The 19,310-nt window shown below is 37.1% G+C and overlaps 1 protein-coding gene across 11 annotated transcripts in view; it reads right to left on the reverse strand.

Annotated features, from left to right (window-relative positions):
• DMD (dystrophin) overlaps positions 1 to 19,310 on the reverse strand; it is a 2,122,179-nt gene that overhangs the window by 55,539 nt on the left and 2,047,330 nt on the right. For 9 of the 11 annotated variants that reach the window (XM_074323910.2, XM_074323908.2, XM_074323912.2 and 6 more), the window contains 3 exons: positions 15,826 to 15,891; positions 14,649 to 14,714; positions 11,708 to 11,866 (listed from right to left, as the gene is read on the reverse strand). The exons of the other annotated variants lie outside the window; for them this stretch is intronic. In XM_074323910.2, the coding sequence (XP_074180011.2) occupies positions 11,708 to 11,866; positions 14,649 to 14,714; positions 15,826 to 15,891 (291 nt within the window). The remainder of the gene's footprint in view (positions 1 to 11,707; positions 11,867 to 14,648; positions 14,715 to 15,825; positions 15,892 to 19,310) is intronic. 11 annotated transcript variants of the gene reach the window in all.

The raw sequence follows: 19,310 nt of genomic DNA on the forward strand, positions 1-19,310 counted from the left end.
CCTAAGCTTCTACCTCCTCTGAGCCCATGACGTGACGCCACCTCCCCCAACCCATTACTCCTCAATCCAGGCTTCTCTTCTAAACTCCACATGAGTCTTTTCAACAGTCTCTTGGATGTCTCCTTTAGCCATGAGCTTTATGATATGGAACTTACTAAGCACCAAGCCACACAAGGGTGATGTACTGATTATTTATCCTCTTGAACATTTCAGTGCCAGAAAGAAAGGAATCAGCTTCCCCAAGCAGCATTACACAGGACCATATACAAGCTACACATCTTTTAAATGTATACCTTCACCTTCTGTTGAGATGAATGCCACACCTGCATTTCTGTTATAAGATAAAGAGGGAGAAATACCTTCCCATGTGTTGATAATACACTTTTATATCACAATCCAGGAATGGCCTCGAGTAACAACTCACCTTTGCATCTAACTAGTGAAAAACAAAGATTCAACAGTAATTGTGAGAGAGGCAAAAGTTGCTGTCTTTGACAAGATACAACATCCATTTATGATTAAAATACTTAATAAAATGGGTATAGAAGGAAAAAACCTTAACAGAATAAAGGCCATATATGACAAGCCCTCAGCTACTATCATAATTAACGGTGAAAAACTGAAGCCCTTTGCATTACGTTCAGGAACAAGACAGGGCTGTCCCGTCACCACTGCTTTTCAACATAGTGTTGGAAGTCCTTGCCAGAGCAATCAGGCAAGAGAAAGAAATAAAAAGCATCCAAATTGGGAATGAAAAAGTAAAACTGTCACTCTTTGCAGATGACATGATGCTTTATATAGAAAACCCTAAAGACTCCACCAAAAAGCTATTAGAAACAATAAACGAATACAGTCCAGTCGCTGGCTACAAAAATCAACATACAAAAATCTATTGCATTCCTATATACTAACAATGAAATCTCAGAAAAATAATAATTCCTTTGCAATTGCAAAAAAAAAAAAGAATAAAATACCTAGGAACAAACTTAACCAAGGATGTGAAGTACCTATAAACTGAAAACTGTAAGACATTTTTAAAAGAAATTGAAGACACAAAGAAATGAAAAGACATTCCGTGCTCATGGATTGGAAGAATCAACATAGTTAAAATGGCCATATTACCCAAAGCAATATACAGATTTAATGCAATCCCCATCAAAATCCCAAAGGCATTTTTTAAAGAAATAGAACAAAAAATCATCAGATTTGTTTGGAACCACAAAAGATCCTGCATAGCCAAAGCAATCTTAAGAAAAAAGAACAATACTGGAGGGTATCACACTCCCTGACTTTAGCTTGTACTATAGGGCTACAATAATCAAAACAGCATGGTATTGGCAGAAAAACAGACACATAGACCAGTGGAATAGAGAACCCAGAAATAAACCCACATAAATATGGACAGATAATTTTCGACAAAGGAGCCAAAAACATACAAAAGAAAAAAGACAGCCTCTTCAATAAATGGTGCTGGGAGAAGTGGATAGCCACGTGCAAAAGAATGAAACTATACTGCTATCTGTCACCATGTACCAAAATTAACTCAAAATGGATCAAAGACCTAAACAATTAACGGCAGACCTGGAACAATTAACTGCATAGAAGAAAACATAGGCACTAAACTTATGGACCTTGGGTTCAAAGAGCATTTTATGAATTTGACCTTATTTTAGCAGTAAAAGCTAAAATACATGAATGGGACTATATCAAACTAAAAAGCTTCTGCACAGCAAAAGAAACCATCGACAAAATAAAGAGGCAACCAACAGAACGGTAGAGGATATTTGCAAACAGCGCCTCCGATAAGGGGCTAATATCCAAAATATATAAGGAACTCATACAACTCAACAACAAAAAAACAAACAATGCAATTAAAAAATGGGAGAACATACAGATGGCCAACAGACATGAAAAGATGCTGAACATCACTAATCATCAGAGAAATGCAAATAAAAACCACAATGAGATATCACCTCACCCCAGTCAGAATGGCTATCATCAGCAAGACAAATAGTAACAAGTGTTGGAGAGGCTGTGGAGAAAAAGGAACCCTCATACACTGTTGGTGGGAATGCAGACTGGTGCAGCCGTTATGGAAGGCAGTGTGGAGGTTCCTCAAAAAATTATGAATAGAATTACCATATGACCCAGCAATCCCTCTCTGGGTATATACCCCAAAAAGTCTGAAAACATTTGTCTGTAAAGATACATGTGCTCCGATGTTCACTGCAGCTTTACTTATGGTGGCCAAGACATGGAAACAACCAAAGTGTTCTTCAACAGATGATTGGATAAAGAAGATGTGGTATATATACACAATGGAATAGTATTCTGCCATAAGATGAAATACTGCCATCTGCGACAACATGGATGGCTCTCGAGATAATTATGCTAAGTGAAATAAGTCAGACAGAAAAGGTCAAGAACCATGAACCATGACTTCACTGATAATGTGGGATATGAACCTGAAAGCAACAAAGAAACAAGACAAACAAAGAAACAAAAACTCATAGACACAGACAATAGTTTAGCGGTTACCAGAGATAAGGGGGGAGGGGTGGTAGCAGAGGGTAAATGGGATCAAATATATGGTGATGGAAGGAGAACTGACTCTGTGTTGAACACACAATGTGATATATAGACGATGCATTATGGAATTGTACACTTGAAACCTCTGTAATTTTACTAACCATTGTCACCCCAATAAATTTTAATTAAAAAAAAGTTTCTGTCTGTTGGTAGACATCCTTCAAAATTCAACCAGTTAATAACAATTAAGAACTCCATAAACAAATTAATTTTGTGAAGTTATTGATGGAAGTTTTTGTTGGTAGTTTCACTGGAAAGCCAGGTTACTCAGTGAGATAGTCCATAAAAAGAGTACAAAGAATTTTCTATGGTCATGGGAGATGATTTAATGCCTACCTTTCTGGTCTCTAGGTTTATAGGGCTTTACTGCCAGAGCAAATAAAAAGTTACTTTTGTGAGAAAAATCCAGGCTTCGTCTGCACAGATACCTGTTATAGCTACTTCCTATGACGTCCCCAGAAAGATGATGGCTAGGCTTCTCCACACCCACAAAGAGAGCCAACTGTTCTATCTCCTTGCCTGTTTTTCCGAGTTTGTCACAGACCTGAATTTCTTACCACAGTGTGTTCTATAGAACATTACAATTGGGCTGTGGGTCAAGTATGTGTAAGCAATATTGGGTTACACAAAGCTAATCATGTTTCTTTACTTCTAGACTCAATGCAAATGCTAATTTACTCAGGACTTTCCAATACAAGTATTTCCAAAAGCTGATCTGTCCTTGGAATCATTTTTCTTAAGCATATCTTAGAAGTATTCTGCAGAACACATTTTGGGCAACAGTGACCTTTATCCTTGGAAAACTGTCATCATTTCTTTGGTCTTTAATGTTAAGCTTTCCACACTTATCAAAGGACACTAGAGGCAGCCACATAAGATTTCCTTTGTTCTTTGCTATAAAAACATTGATGAGGACACTAGCCAATAATCACATCAAGTGTAACACTACTTAAGAGTCCAGGATTGCCTGAGTTGGAATCCAGGACCCATTCCTTGCTACGTAGCTGTATGGCGTGTCCTTCACACTTGGTGCTGTGGATTCTTTATTCTGGAAATGAGCGCTTCTTCATAGGGTTGTTGTAAGGATTACATAAGATCTTACATGTACTCACAACAGTTCCTGTTTATAGCAAGCACTCAGATAACAGCTATTTGTTTGTTGTTGTTGTTATTAATTAGAGCCAGAAAAACTATGGTGTTTTCTCAGAAGTTGCATGCTACTTTCGTGGAACATTAAATCATTATGTTTCCTCTCATCCTCCAGGCGGCAGAGCCAATCAAACCAAATTTGAAGTTTAATGATATCAACTATGCTAATCCCTACTATGTTCACTGATTTACCATTTATACTGTGGGAATCTTATTGCCCTTTTTTTTCCCCCCCAAATCCTTTTTGGAAAGTGAATACATAACATCAATACAGGAAATTTCTATTTGAATGTCCTTGGGCCAACAGAACTCAATATACCCAATATGTAGTTCTTTTTCTCTAGTCCCTGACCTTTGCAAATCAGTAGCTTTTCCCGTGTGCACTATGTTGTTTTGTTTGCTTTTTAAGGTTCCTTTCCCAGTTCCCCAACTCCTCCTTCTCCCTTCTCTCCTGGCCTCATTCATTTAGTGTGAGCGTCCCATTTCCCCATTCCTTCTTCACTTGCCTAAGGCATCCTTAGTTCAGAACCTGGCCATCTTTCAACAAACTTCCACTGTCATTCTACCAATCTCTATGTCTTCAGCTCCCTGCCTACAATTATTTTTCTCAATTTTTCCCTTCTCAAAAAAACCTTCACTGTCACTATGTTGTCTCGTACGCCTGAAACTAATAAAAATTTGTTTTTTACATCTTCACTGTTCAACTGCTGATAGAATAACACCCAAATTCCTTAGTCGAACACATAAAGTCCTTCAAACAGTAGTCTCCATCTACAGTTTACTACTCTGTTATTCTCACTCTGTGCTCTGGCCACACATTACTCACTGTCCCACTGGTCTGGAAAGCTCATTGTTTCCTCCTCTCTCAGCCTGGAAAACTCTTATTCAGTTTTTATCATCAATTCCCGTTGTGAAGGGCTCTCGAATCTCTCAGACAGAATTAATCATTCACATCTGTGGCCCTAAAGCACTTGTAGCACTGGGTTATAATTACTTGTTTATATTTTAATGCCTTTTATTAAATTTTGACCTCCAAGAGAGTGAGAACCAAGGCTTATTCATTTTTGTAGTCCTGTCAGTTTGAAAAACACATTAAACATTCACTGACTATCTGCTGAATTGAATGGAATTATATCCTTAGGCCTGCGGAGTAACTAAAGCAAGTTATGACTACAATCAATTCTGTAGCAGGATGGTCTGGTAATGAAAGGCAAAAGAAGGATGGGGGTCTTCACGGAGGATCTAAACCGGGAAATTGGACTGTAACAACTTCAGCTTTTATCCAGCCTGTTCCAGGGATATGGCGGCTAGCTGTACCTGTAAGTTGTGAATTTTTTTTTTATCACCAGAGAGGGACGACTTCCACTTTTTGGTAGTACGAAACAGCCCTCATGTCTATCCAATTTCCTATGCCAAGATTCTACGCTCACTGGACAACAATTTGATTTTTATTCTGATTCCCAAGATATCTGATTCTAAGACACAGGACCCTGTGTTTCCCCGAAAATAAGACCTAGACGGACCATCAGCTCTGATGCTTATATTAATGTTTGCTCCAAAAGACACATTAGAGCTGATGGTCCGGCGAGGTCTTATTTTCAGGGAAACATGGTAGAATGGAGCAGCAACTCTAGTCTCTGAAAAACATATATTCCCCCTTTTAATCGATTTAGTATTTATACTTAAATCCTACGCTGTTCCACAAAAAAGGTTTAAGGCAACATAAACAGATTTATATAACAAGACAGTTTAAAAGACAGAGAATTAGGATAAAGGGAGAAATAAAATTGCCATTCTGGGTTATCCATCTACTTCCATGAATTGGATTGCATGAATTGGTCCCCTCAGGCTTCAATTAACTCTGGATAAAGTGAGGGAAATTGAGTTAGTGGACTGGTTAGTTAGAAACTGAGCCTCTGAATCATGGTGACCCCACCCCATGTACCTGCCCTCCCTGCCTGAGTGGAGCTGAGGTTGTTGACCCTCGTACAGCTTATTAAATGCCATGAGCATGCCCTTCAGCTTCTCTTCCTATGGTAGCTTCTCTTGCCATAAAAGATCTTGGCTGGCTGATTTACGTGGGGAAAATGAGCTCCCTTTCTAAAAATACTCTGCAGCCCTTTGTTTTGGAGGCTTATGTTACCAGGTGACATGACGGCCTAGTTTCCTTAAATTTCTCGAATACTACTCTTTTCCCCTAGTCCAACTTTAAAAAGAAAACGTATAGACCAGCTATGGGAATCAGTCTCTATTCATTACCAATGCAATCATTCTCAAGCTCTCTTTCCCTGTTCTGGTATCTTCCTCTAGCGTGAGAAAAATAATTAGGGATTTTTAAGTAAAAAGAGAAGACCAGAGTGAACACTACATGCCATTGTGTGGAATAATCCTAACGACCACAAATATATTTGCAAATATTTTCATATGCGGAGAGTATCTTTGAAAGGGTACACAACAAACCAATAAATGTGGTAGCTTCCAGAGCCAGGAACACTACCGCTAGGGGGTAGGGTTGAAGAAAGACTCACTTTTCTCTATATGCTTTTTTGAACCCTTCGGATTTTGATATTACCTATTAAAAAATTAAAGTAAATAAACATTTTAATGTTCACATTTTCCAGAGTTCTACCAAGCCCAGTGTTCTCCTTCTGTCACACAATCCCTAGGCAGATAAATCCACTCTCAGTTTCAACTACCACCTGTGAGTTGGTGACTCATAGATCTAATATCTCTGGCCCACACCTCTACTGCAAGTTTCAAAGTTCTATTTCTCACTGTCAGACATTTACACGTATGTCACTAAGATCTCAAACTCAACCTCTCCCATACCCCATTCACCATCTTCCAGCTACTTGACTCTTGAAGGACTGCTATAAACATTGTAAATACTGTAAATTTATATTAATATAGAATATAAATAAATTAAAGAAGGGACCTGCTGCTACTCCTGAACTGTGAGTCCTAGCTGCAAACAACCATCATCTTGCACGCACTCGCCAGAAATGGGATTCATTCCTTCCCTCCCCAGACCCACCAAACCACCAGATCAAACAGCTCTGCCCCTCCCATGAAATCTCTCTCAAATTCAGCCTGTCTTTCCCATTTCTATTACCTTACTTTAGGACCTAATCATCTCTTTCTTGGGTTTCCATGCTACCTCCCATTTTGATTTCCTTCAGTCAGTATTGTTCTTTTCAAAGTTATCCACAACACAGCTGCCTGAGTGATGTTTGTCAGCGTCAAATCTAACAGCATGCCTCCTGCTTACACCCTGAGTGGCTCCCTGAGTGTGAGTACTGCACCATGATGCTCACAGTGAGGGGGCAACAACTCAGCATGGCACCCTGCCCTCCCCTCCTGGCCTCGCCCACCTGCCCATCCTCATTTCCTCCCATTTCTTGCCTTGTTAGTAGCACAACTGTTTGCAGTTTCCCAAACATTTTCTGCTGTTCCTCACCCTGACACACCTCTGCTTACGCTCCATCGTTTGGAATGCCCACTCCTGACGCCTTTCAGCTTCCCTCTTGGCTATCTTCTCACCATCATTGGAGACTCACACAAAACAACATAGAATAAAGACATCCTGAGTCTGTGAAAATTGAAAACTACTAGCCCGGCCCAAAGTTATCATGTCATTTATAAAGTAAAGCAACAGTACGGTAATAACTCTATGTATAGTGCCAGGTGGGTACTAGACTAGTCAGGGGGATCACTTAAATTATATAAATGTCTAAACACTATGCTGTACATCTGAAATTAATATATAATAACATGGACTGTCGAAATAAATAAATGAATAGGTAAAAAAAACACCAACAAAGTGAAGCAACAGAAACATGATTTCCAACTAGTTTAATTCAGTTTCATAACCAATCTAAAAATTCTTTGACTGTAACATTAATAATCTTGCATAATCATTGGAGGAATGAAAAGAACGAGAGAAAAACGCAAATTTAGGCTGTATAACAACTGGTCGCCCAACAAAAAGACATATGAAAGGTACTGAGTAGGAACTAAGAATCCAGAGTTTCCTGTTGACATATAACATCTACTAACAACTTTAATTAACTTTAGACTTCACAGTGAATCAGGTTCGTATTTACTCTCCTTTTAAACCTGGGAGGAATGTATGCAGGCAGAATGACAATGCGATTTCTGTCTCTCCTAAAGGCTACCGGTTCACTGCTATGGTCATCCCTAGAATTTCAGAGCCAGTGTGGGTTCATTTAGACAGTGCTGGGAAAAATACGTCGGAATTTGACACTGCAAATTTTAGTCAGGAGATTGCAGGCTTTAATGTATGCAGGACAAAGCAAACTTTGAGTTTGCAATGTAAAGGACACACAATGGAGTCAGTTCTCAACATCAAAAAGGTCTCAACCAAATACAGGTGCATCAAATTATCTGTAGTATGAGGGAGAGACAGTACGCAGACATGAAACAGTAAAGACTGGATACGGCAACAGTCACCCAAATTTATGACGATCACTATTGAGAAAATTCAGAGTCAGCTTTAGCTTTGCTCACAGCTTTTAGCTTATCATTGTGGCATAAACCAAGATTCAGAGAATGCCAGTGGGGGAGATATACAAGGCCTGGAATTTGGAAAATAAATTTTTAACATTCTAAATTTACGACAAAGAAATACACTAATCAAGCAAGTTTAAAAAGGGGAAGCATTTTGCAAAGCAAGTAGAAGAAAAGCTTTTGAAAGGCTTTTCTCTATGACATTAGGTTTCAAAAAGAATTTTAGTCCAAAGTACATGCATGAGTGCTACAATTAAAATAAACGCAGCTTCATTTCAATTCATTTATTCATTGATTTATTCCACAAATATTTATTGAATGACATGCACGACAACTGGGAGAAATGAAATTCTACAGACAGAGATAAGACACCCCCGAGACACTTCTAAATTAGCCATTCTCTATTTTCCAAGAGGATTGAGGGGAAGGGCTCATGAATGAGATGAACAGAATTCAGTAACATATCTAGTCAGGAACGGGGGATCTCCGAGCCTCTTTCCTATGACATCTGCAGATGTATAGCTACAAATAAAGGATCTCGAAATACACATATAGTAAGCACATGTCCAAAGGACATGGGACAATCTCAATTTTTAAATGTCCTCTCCCATTCTCTCTAAAGGTATGCTTGTATTTGTCTGAGTAGGTAGCCAATTTGACTTGGGAGATACAGCCAGCTTGGCAGGCACTGAGAGAGGGCATCTAATGACCTCCTGGGCTCTCTCAGAGGAAGGACAGGACATGATGAATTCAAGGCTCCTTCAACCACACTGAATTCAAAGATCACGAAGGCTAAGCTGTGGCTCTGAAGTAATTTGAACAGAAGTGCAACAGGAGAGGATAGGGCAAAGGAAACTAGACAAGCCATTTTCAGAAGGAGAGCTCTACAGAGACATCTCTTTGGGATTTGGTAGGAAGTAAAAATGTGACAAAGTGGAGGGAGAAAGAAGTTCACCCTAACCTTTACTTGAAGGTCAAGATAACTTACAGAAACACTGGCATCAACACCAGATTCTTCATTTTGAAACTTTAAGCAAACTTGGCGTATTTTTTTTTCTTTTCTTTCAAAGAAGTCATCCCATTCTTGGGGAATGGTCTTGGATATCTTTCAGAGTAAGGTGGTTATCACTATACCACAAGTATAGATGAACTGGTTTAATCATGTCTAGTCCTTAAAAATATTTCCTAAAATGAAGGTACATTCCGGGAGATATGCCACAATTCAATGTAAGCGATATTTACACAGAATGACTTTTCTTTACTGTCTGGTGCAAGGAGGAGCTGGTTATTTTAAGTCAGAAAATCTGGATGTAAACTTGGTTCTGCCACTGGCTGATTATGAAATCTGGGTCAAGCCATTTGAACCTCTCTGAACCTGCATTTTCCCATCCACCTTCTTTATAGAGCTCTTAGGAAGATTAAATGACCCGAAACACATTCAAGTACTCTGAAAATGATTAAATTATATAAATTATAGTTATTAGTACTCTTTACCAACACTCTTTGGCTTGGTTTTCATGGTATGGAAGGAAAGTACACTAATAGCAAACAAGACAAAGCTCTTGACCAATGAGATACAAAGATTATTACACAATGGCAACAATCATATAGCACAAAAATATTTTTACTCCTGGGTAACATCAAATTCTATGCATAATGCCAATGCCAACTTTTTTCTTCCTATTTGACTTTGACCCTTAAAATAATTAAAGATTTAACATAAATGGATACCAATGATGATCCTCAATAAAGTGGAGAGAAATGTTTTATCTACCATGTTCTTCACTGCCAACAAGTCTTACAAATAAGGCCAAAAATAATGTTACCATTAAAACCAACAAAACGTTTAGTATTACCTCCTGGATGGTCGGTACTCATGTGACATCCTTGCTATATTCTTAAGTTTTTAGCAAACATTTCCTGCATACCGACTAAATATTCACACTGTGCTGGGTACTCTAGGGGACACTGAGAGGATAAAGACACGATCCTTGGCCCAAAGACATTCACCAACACATTAGAGTGAGGCACTGGGAAAAACTGATAAAAAGGCAAACAATCAGGAGTTAGTTCTATGAGCAACGGAAAATTATTTTGAGCAAGGTCATGGAGGATGAGTAGGACTCCTTTGTCAGATATGGCAGTAAAGAGATGGGGCATAGCAGCTAAGCTGAGAAGTCAGCTTGACCTTGATCCAGAAAGTGGATGACAGCCGGATGCATTCAGAAACAGTAGCTACAATAGTGTGGCCAGAAGACAGGTACAAAAGAAGATGGAGCTGTAAAAGCAGATCAAGAGAAAATTGTGGAAGGTTTTAAAAACCCAGCTGAGAAGCTGGTTTTTCTAGCTGCAGAAATCCAATGATGGAAGAATGCCATGATAGGTCTTGGTTCTGGAAAGATGTACAGCTAGAGTCAGTATGGAGGATTTATTGGAGGAGCGGGGAAGACACTAAAAGGAGTCCAACCAGGTAAGCAGCTCTGGCCAGAGGTCAGGGGTATTAAGAGCTAGAATGAGGGAAGTGGCAGCGGCAAGCACTGGATGGATGGCAGTTTGCTTTTTCATCTTGAGAAGACATACTCCCTGAGGGCACTGGTTCTCAGATATACTGTGTTGCCTAGATTACCAAGTCTAGGTGCCTTGGGCTAAACCAAAGAGATGCAAGTACTCAAGTCCCATAGATGTGAGCAATTGCTCCTTTAAAGACTTGCCTGGTGGCATCTGTCTAAAGAAGGCCCACTGAATTAGGAATGATCATGTGCAAAAGCCTTTCTTAACCAAGGGACCTATGATCTAAGAAATGTAATACAAAAGTACAAGTCCAGTGATTTGCATTGTCCTGACACCACATAATATACCAGATTTTATATCTTTGCCCTCTCTGCAGTCACTGTGAATTTTCTTTCAGCTTTTACTTCTACAATTTCTACTATTTTTCAGGTGATGATTGACAACTGAAATCATCTCGCTCATCTGCTATGATGGTGAGCATAAATGATGTCTATATTTGATGATGAGAAATAAGATGAACTGATCTGTTCTCAAGTATCACCAAGCCAATGAACCTACTTTCTTAAACGCTTTGAGAGAATGTGGCCAAACATGTGTACAAATCATATAATCATACAATGAAATGACCTGCTTTGTTCTTACATTCTACTCTCAAATAGAAAATCAATGCCTCTGAAACACATGCAACAAATCAAATACCACCACCAGTGTTAATTCCCTTCCCACCTAAAATACGAGTTCTTAATTATACTATTGCATTCATTTTCTTCTTTCAGATAAGGAAAAAAAGAGAAGCTGTACATGGAGCTAAACAGATTATTGGAGAAAACAATTAGACATAGAACGACTCTAAGAAGACTCCTGGCACTTTTCTCTGTGTGCAGGTGTATGCACTCTGCATACCAACGACAAAGCTAGAAAGAAAACTCACCTGTTTTCTTCCTCAAGATCTGCTAGGATTCTCTCTAGCTCCCCTCTTTCCTCACTCTCTAAGGAAATCAAGATCTGGGCAGGACTACGAGGCTGGCTCAAGGGGGAGTCCTGGTTCAAACTTTGGCAGTAATGCTGGATTAACAAATGTTCATCATCTCTGGAAAATAAAATCAAAGGTTTTGGTTTTTTCCCCCTTATTTGCTTTGGGGGTCAGGGACTCGGGTGTGTATTTAAATATAGAAACATTTATTTGCTCTTCACAATTAATTAGACCCCTTTTCCTGTTTCTAAAGACATTTTGATACTGTTGAGGTTGTGGTCTACCATCCTATTGATGTAGTCAAGTGTTTCTTGCTCTGATTTGCCATTGAATTTGATTGGCCTATTTACATGGGTAAATGAATGGCAGACTTACAGAAATACTGGGACTCTATGTCGACAGTTTCACCAACACTTAATAAATATTAAAAGACATATAATGGCTGTATAATGCTTTTGCTACCAAGCCTGTCAAGATAATCTGTTCACTACCCCACACTATAGTTGATACTGACCAGGAAAAAACTGCAGGCCTTAAAATAGTAGAGTAAATATTTTGTTAAGTGGAAGGCAATGGAACCAAAAAGTGTTTCTTCGTTGAGCCAGTTTGAACTTATAAAAGCCATGGAGGCAGGATGGTAATGATAATGAAACTGTAGACAAATGATTATTTCCTTCAATTATTATTTAAATAGAAAAACAAAAATTGGACGAAAAAAGCCATTAAGGTGACTGAAAGAAAACTGAACAACTCATTCTTTAGAGCAGCTTTTAAGGACTAATCTTGGAGAACAAAGAGGCAAAAGGCTCATATTTTGGGAGGCAGCTGCAATCTTTCCTTGAAACTAGCAACTCTCTACTGCACAGGAGAAATTATTTTCTAAATGCATTGCTCCTAGCTCCTGAAAAGCCTGTGTACCTCCAAGTTGTAAGAACTTCACTCTGGAGGGAAAACAAAGGGGAAAAGAAAAAAAAGAACTTCACTCTGTTCTTAATGAGTGGCTAAAGCTCTGTTTGGCTAAATATCATTAAGATGATAGGTTAATATTCCCTTCTCCACACTCACTTAATTTCCTTTCCTCAGCTCCATGTCTTCTGAGTTGAAAAAAAAAATTCAGATATTTAGGAAAAAGTCCTTCTAATTTCAAAATGATTTTTGCCCGTCAAGCCAGGGAATTGGTTGAGAAGTTAAAAGTTGACTAAAAGTAACTGGGTGTTAAAAATAAACATTTAAGTGAAGTTGACCAATCCTCCAAACCACTTCCCCAGACCTGCCCCTAAAATATCATGATTTTACCATCCAACATTGAATCTAAATGGATTTAATGTCCTCAAAATGAGCAAAAGCTAAATTTCATTTCAAAATAAAACAAAAGCAATTTTACCACCTATCTAATTTATTATCCCTCTTCCCAAATTCTGAAATTTTATTGCTAGAACTTCCCATGTTTAATTACAACAGATAGCCCTAATCAAACTTCTCTTACTGTTCTCTTAGGCAGTCAATGAATGGCAGCCATTATTATACAGATACAACTTCAATTAATTCGATTGAATTAATTGATATTAGTGCTAGAGCTACTAATATGAAAATCAGTGACCCAAAGAAGCAAATCACTCAGGTTGTTTACATTTGGTTAATTCTTTGGTCACATACTTTCCTGTCAAAAATTTTATTTATTAATACTATTAATGCTTTTCCTCGTGGCCAAGAAAGAAAATGCACCACAGTGATGTTTGGGGAAAAGGTTGTTTTGTTTTAAGTAACTAAGTCATAGATGAATGGCTGGGTGTTGATTTTGATTTCTTTATTATTACCTTAATCGCCTTTTTGTATCAGATGAGATGATTTTTTTCCCAGCTCTTTAATAACCAGTTAGTACAAATGCTACTTTGATACTAGTTCCCTCAGCCGAATCCTTCTAAAAGTACTCTTCTCATCTGAGTGTAACTTTGGGTTGCCATATCAACTACACAGGATAGATTTACCATTCTCCCCTTTGCCTAGATTGTCCAGGACAAAGTGGTGAGACATCCATAAGTTATCAAAGTAAAAACATTATTGTACTTTGACTAGATTTCTTCTAAATTATCTATTCAGTTAGTAGAGCCTTATTTTCATCTGCTCCCTCCACCTCAGGCCCTTGACTGGGGCCTGAGGTGGAGGGAGCAGATGAAGAAGCTAATACTCTGTTCTCCTTATTGTGCTACTTCGCCAACTCGATAAGAAAGCGGGTTTCCCTGCCAGTGCTGTGTTCTCTGCCATTTTTAACATCATTCTCTCTCCTTCCTTAAGTTTGACAGGCCTGGCTTATCATCCCACTAAAACCCTATGACCTGAATTTGTACTCCCCCTTCCGAAACCCTGTACAAGATTGCTTCACTTTATTTAGCTCGTGAAGATGCTAAATCACAAAAACCTACTACCTTGGATCTTTGAAGGAAAGGGCCCAACTAACAAACCATATGGGAAGACCAATGCAACTACACTGAGATTGTATCGCCACTCCCCACGAGTGAAGAAAATACTACTTAGATTTTAAAATATCACTTTAAAAATTAATATCTAATCCCTTTAAAGATCTGGCAGGTCTGGTAAAAAAAATTAAGCATTTAATATAATTTAAGTATTTGGGACTCTGCAATTTGTAATAGTATGGTATTAAATAAGAATAAGGCAAACTGTGTTTGCTACTCTGGAATACCAATAATGCCACAACGTGGATGAGCTCATTCCATGTCAGGTTAAGAGTTAAGAGGAGAAAAAAGTAAACGAATAGCTCCTTGAAAGATCAAATGCATATAATGCTAATTCCTATTTTCTGTGCTACCCTACCTCTAAATCCCTCAAAGCAATTTCATCTTCAGGAACATTTTGTAAAAAGAGACGGGATACTTACATGCTCTCATTAGGAGAGATGCTATCATTTAGATAAGATCCATTGCTGTTTTCCATTTCTGCTAGCCTGATAAAAAACGTAAAAGCTCATTAAAACTTATGTGACTTCTTAGAATCTATTCAAGACCTAATCGAACATTCCTGAAAACTAAAAGATAAATCATGTCAAGAGGAGAAAGGAATCCTTCAAATTAAAAGATATGTGTGTTGGCCTAACCATTTGAGGCAGTGACTGGTAAGACCACAGCTAGTTAGTAGCTTTACATTTATGCTATGAATTATAGGGGAAGTTGTATTTTGTTGGTTTTCTTTTTCTCTTCACAGATCGATCTTCCTTTCACTGAGACCAGGCCTTTGTTTTCACAAAAAAAGCTTCCCTCACAACAATAATATTCTGTACCTTACACTACCCCTTGTTTTTTAAGACCATTAAAGCTTTCCATCGACGACAAACATATATATAGCTAGTTAATGCTTTCCACAGTTGATAAACATGTTCAGCAGTGAGAATATTGATAAAAGATGAATTCATAGTAAGTGCTCTAAACATTCTGCTACCAATTTTTGCCTTTGAAAACCTTCTTCACCTCAGACAATAATAGTCTTTTTACAACTAAAACTAAAAAAGTTAAGCAAACTCTTACGGATGTACTTAACAAGCATGAGATATCTTACAATTAGCAGTTCAATTTTTAGGTATAAAAATGATCTCAAACACAAAAAAGGTGGGACAGAAAGGTCCAAGGATTAGGAAAATCAATTATTCTCTTCTTTACAGCATATTATGTAAAATAAACAAACAAATGGCAAGCCAGTGTTTTCATATTCTCCACATAACATAGTATCATTTCTTCACATATTATGTTTGGTCTAGCAGTTTTCTAAGGTTATACGATTTCTAAGCCAATTTATCAAACGTGCTCAGTATACAGAACGTAACAAAGCTATCAGAAATGTTTAAAGGCCAGGGTTAGGGGAGATTATTCTGGACTAACGCTCTTATTGGTGTCCAAAATCAACATGCAGTGGAACGGCATGCACGTTAGAGGGCAAGTTAATTAGTAGAAATCAGACAAGATTGGGGAAAAAGAAAAGATTTGTTTAAAATGACTATAGGTTAGCTTTCCTTGGTTAGTTAATTTAATCAATATTTGCCTGGCATTCAACTAGTCTCATACCTGCTAGCATAATGTTCAATGCGTGAATGAGTATCATCATGTGAAAGCTGAGGGGACGAGGCGGGCCTATAAGGCAGAAAATGTGATTAGTTACAGATACCATCCATTAATGGAGAAAAAAAAACCCACCACACAGTTATGTTATATACATGGCCTAGAATGCTTTTATTCTAATTCTGCGGATCATGTACACATTTAGTTGCTCCTACAGCTTAGATATCATCCAGTGTTTTAAATCCAAGCTTGAGAGATGATTTCTCATACTTCTGCTTTTATCAAAAGCCATAGAGAGATCAAAAATGTCTGTGGAAAGTTTCAATTACAGAAAAGGTTAAGGGAGACCATCTCTATGTGACATTTTGTCCTCTTACCTTGTAATAGCTCATATCCTATAGTTCTGAAATTGTTTTAGCACTATGTGGTTGAAAATTTTCAACAGTTTACACCTGTGCCATTTATTAGATCCCTTTTTATTTAATGGAAGCTGTACGTTTGCCTAGTACATTCATAGTCAACAACTTTTGTTCCAAAGAGGCCACTCCAGTTCATGACTTCTTAAGATTCCACGTATCAAGATATCTTGGTTTGTGGAATTTTGTAAAGAAGGAATATATCTACCTATTTAGCAGCAGGAGTATGCCGTACAATAAAACTGAATGACCCCAAATTATATCGTCATGTTTTTTAAAAGGATGACTACATTCAATATAATTTATTTCTTATTAGGGATACTATATGCTAATAATACACAGAGGAGAAAACAAGAAAGGGAATTAATTAGCATAAATAGTCTATATACTTTTTGGATATAAAAACCTGTGCTTTGTTTGTTTTTTTTTAAGCTCCATAGACTAGGATTTTGGTAGGGTTAACATTTTTTCCACTCTTTATACCTAATCTATTAATTATCCTTGAAGTTGTTATAGTATCTTTGAATTAACCTTAGGGAAAAAATCCATCTGTTTTGAAAACCATTTGGGCTTGTGCTTTTTTTTTTTTTTTTTTAATTGGAATAGGACAAAAGGTCGCTTCCATTTCTGTCCTGACACAGAAAGCCCTTAGGTAAAGGCAGAAATCCAAAGTCAACAGTGATCTATTCAGTGAGGACTGGTTTAGTCCAATGTCCAAGCAGCATTCAAGGACTTGGTAGGAGCACAAAGATGTTTGTCTTTTCTTACATTTAAAAAAAAAAAAAAAGGAAAAACATGTCGTTACCTAGGCTTACCAGGAAATGTGCTAGAAATTCCTATTTCTTAAAGAAGACACATAGTCATGAGATGATTACAACACACTACAGCAAATAACTAGGGGACTGAAGTTTTCCCTGGGAGATAAATGTGTTATTTATAAAATCAATGTTCTCTAGGTCAAGAGTCACCACAGTCAAATTTGTAATGAATTACAAAGACGTTTAAACTCTCATGAGGAAATAAAAGGACGACTACCCAATTTACCAGGCAGAGCCAAAGATTTCCTTCTTCACTGTAGTTTTGGAGAGTCAATCTGCTAATTTCTTAGAACCCTGGAGCAGCCCATTATTAGAAAAATGCTAAGGTTTGTTTTGAGATAGTCACTGCAAGTAAAGATAATTTAGTACTTGGATTACTTGGCTTAAAAGCCCTATCTTCTGGAACACGCCAGTCTTTCAATTATATTCTTCTTATAAACTAAAAGTCCACCATCGAGAAACATATATTAATGTTTTTTCCCTTTTAACAGTTGCTACCCTGGTAGTGTACAGAAGAAAGAAAACCTGAGACCTTGGAGCATAACTACGCCAAGAAAACAAGGCACGTAAATCCAAAGTACTTGAATAAAATCTCATACAGAAAATCTTATGCAGAGCTTTAATTCTTAGCCTTGAGGGTAATTCCATGTTATTTTTCTTATTAATGCACATAGCACCTAACACAGCATGCATAAGCACAAAAACTCATAATAACCAGAAATCTGAAAAAATATATGCACTATAGGAGGTACTTATTAAAGCAGAAAATGAGCCAAAAGGGAGTGCTGGTCAGAGGAGAATCATTTAGAAACCAAGAACTAGTAAAAGTACAAAACCACTTAGTCCAGAAACAAAACTAAATGCAAGGCTTTCTAAAACACTTTTTGAAGGGAACGTAAGAATACTCTTCTCCCTTCCCAATTCCTAAATACAAAACAATATACCCAGAAGGATTATTTCTATCATCATTAATGGCCAATTCCATTCCACCCACCACCATCTTATCTTCTCTCTTGTGAAAACTCCACTGATAAATTTTCATCCTTTAGATTTCAAAGCAGAAGAACTCAAAGAATATTGTCTGTCTCATTTGTGGACAAACAATATAAAAGGTTTATGCTAGATTTAGTTTCAAACAGTATGAGAAATATGGGGAATACAGGTTTTCTCTAAGAAAAAATAAAATATCTGTATCTCAGTGAACTTTCAAATGCTGTGATTCATATTAAATGGATTAAATGCTGTCATCATCATAGGATTTGTTAACATCAGAATTCTTGCAACATAAAACACCTTAGGACGTGGCTCTTTTGCCTGTATAGAATAGCTTTACAATATATTTTATAAATTATATAGTGTTATGAATAAAGACTTTAATAAAATTACTGGTATTAAGGAAAACGGGAACTTCAATCTGCTGGGTTTGTTTTCTTCTCTAAAATTAGAACTTTTCACAATTTCTGAATCTAGAAAACTTTTTATAAGAAGACAAAATGGGGGTTTGTTTCAGTTGTTAGAGAAGATATTTTAATAAAGGATGTTATTCATTTTAAAGTTCTTTAAAGTTTAAGACAAACAGCCTCCATTTAACATCAGTTACATTCAACTGACAGTCATGATTTTTTTTCTCATGAAATATATATAAAATAATCATCTTTTCTTCTCCTTTCCTTTCAAGGAACTGTTAGTTATTCTTTGCTTATTATTTTGTGCTATCTCCATCCATGCATTTTTCAAAACTATTCTTTAGCATATTTATGTTTTGGATTTTTTAACTGGTTAAAACTTATTCCAACCAGAAGTAAATTCATTTGTTTATCAGGATTCAATCAAGCTGAGAATTTCAGTATACCAATTTTTTCAAAGTTTCTTATTTACGAAAGGGTCTAATTTCTATAAACAAACAGAGTACCTGGGTTAGGGGAAACAGTTACCAATAACAAGGAACATAAGTGAATCTAAATAACTCCCCACGTTGTTTACGCATGATGATTAAAGAAATCAGGTAGCTCACTACTTATAGCTCCCGTTATCTCAAAATTAAAGAGCACAATATTGAAGCTTTTAAAAAAAGATGAAATAAATAAATAAACAAAAATAAAAATAAAAAAACCCATGAAAAACAGATGCCTTACACTTCTCCTTTAGGCCAATAAAATCTTAAAATAAACCTCAATTCAGCGTTTGCATTCATTGCATCAGGATTTTTTTAAAAAAGGGATCTACTTTAAATTAAATTATATGGTAGAACAATAAA

The sequence above is a fragment of the Rhinolophus sinicus genome, chromosome 18, assembly GCF_057876585.1.
Source record: "Rhinolophus sinicus isolate RSI-liver-muscle chromosome 18, RSI-T2T, whole genome shotgun sequence".
In the NCBI taxonomy this organism is placed as follows: Eukaryota; Metazoa; Chordata; class Mammalia; order Chiroptera; family Rhinolophidae; genus Rhinolophus; species Rhinolophus sinicus.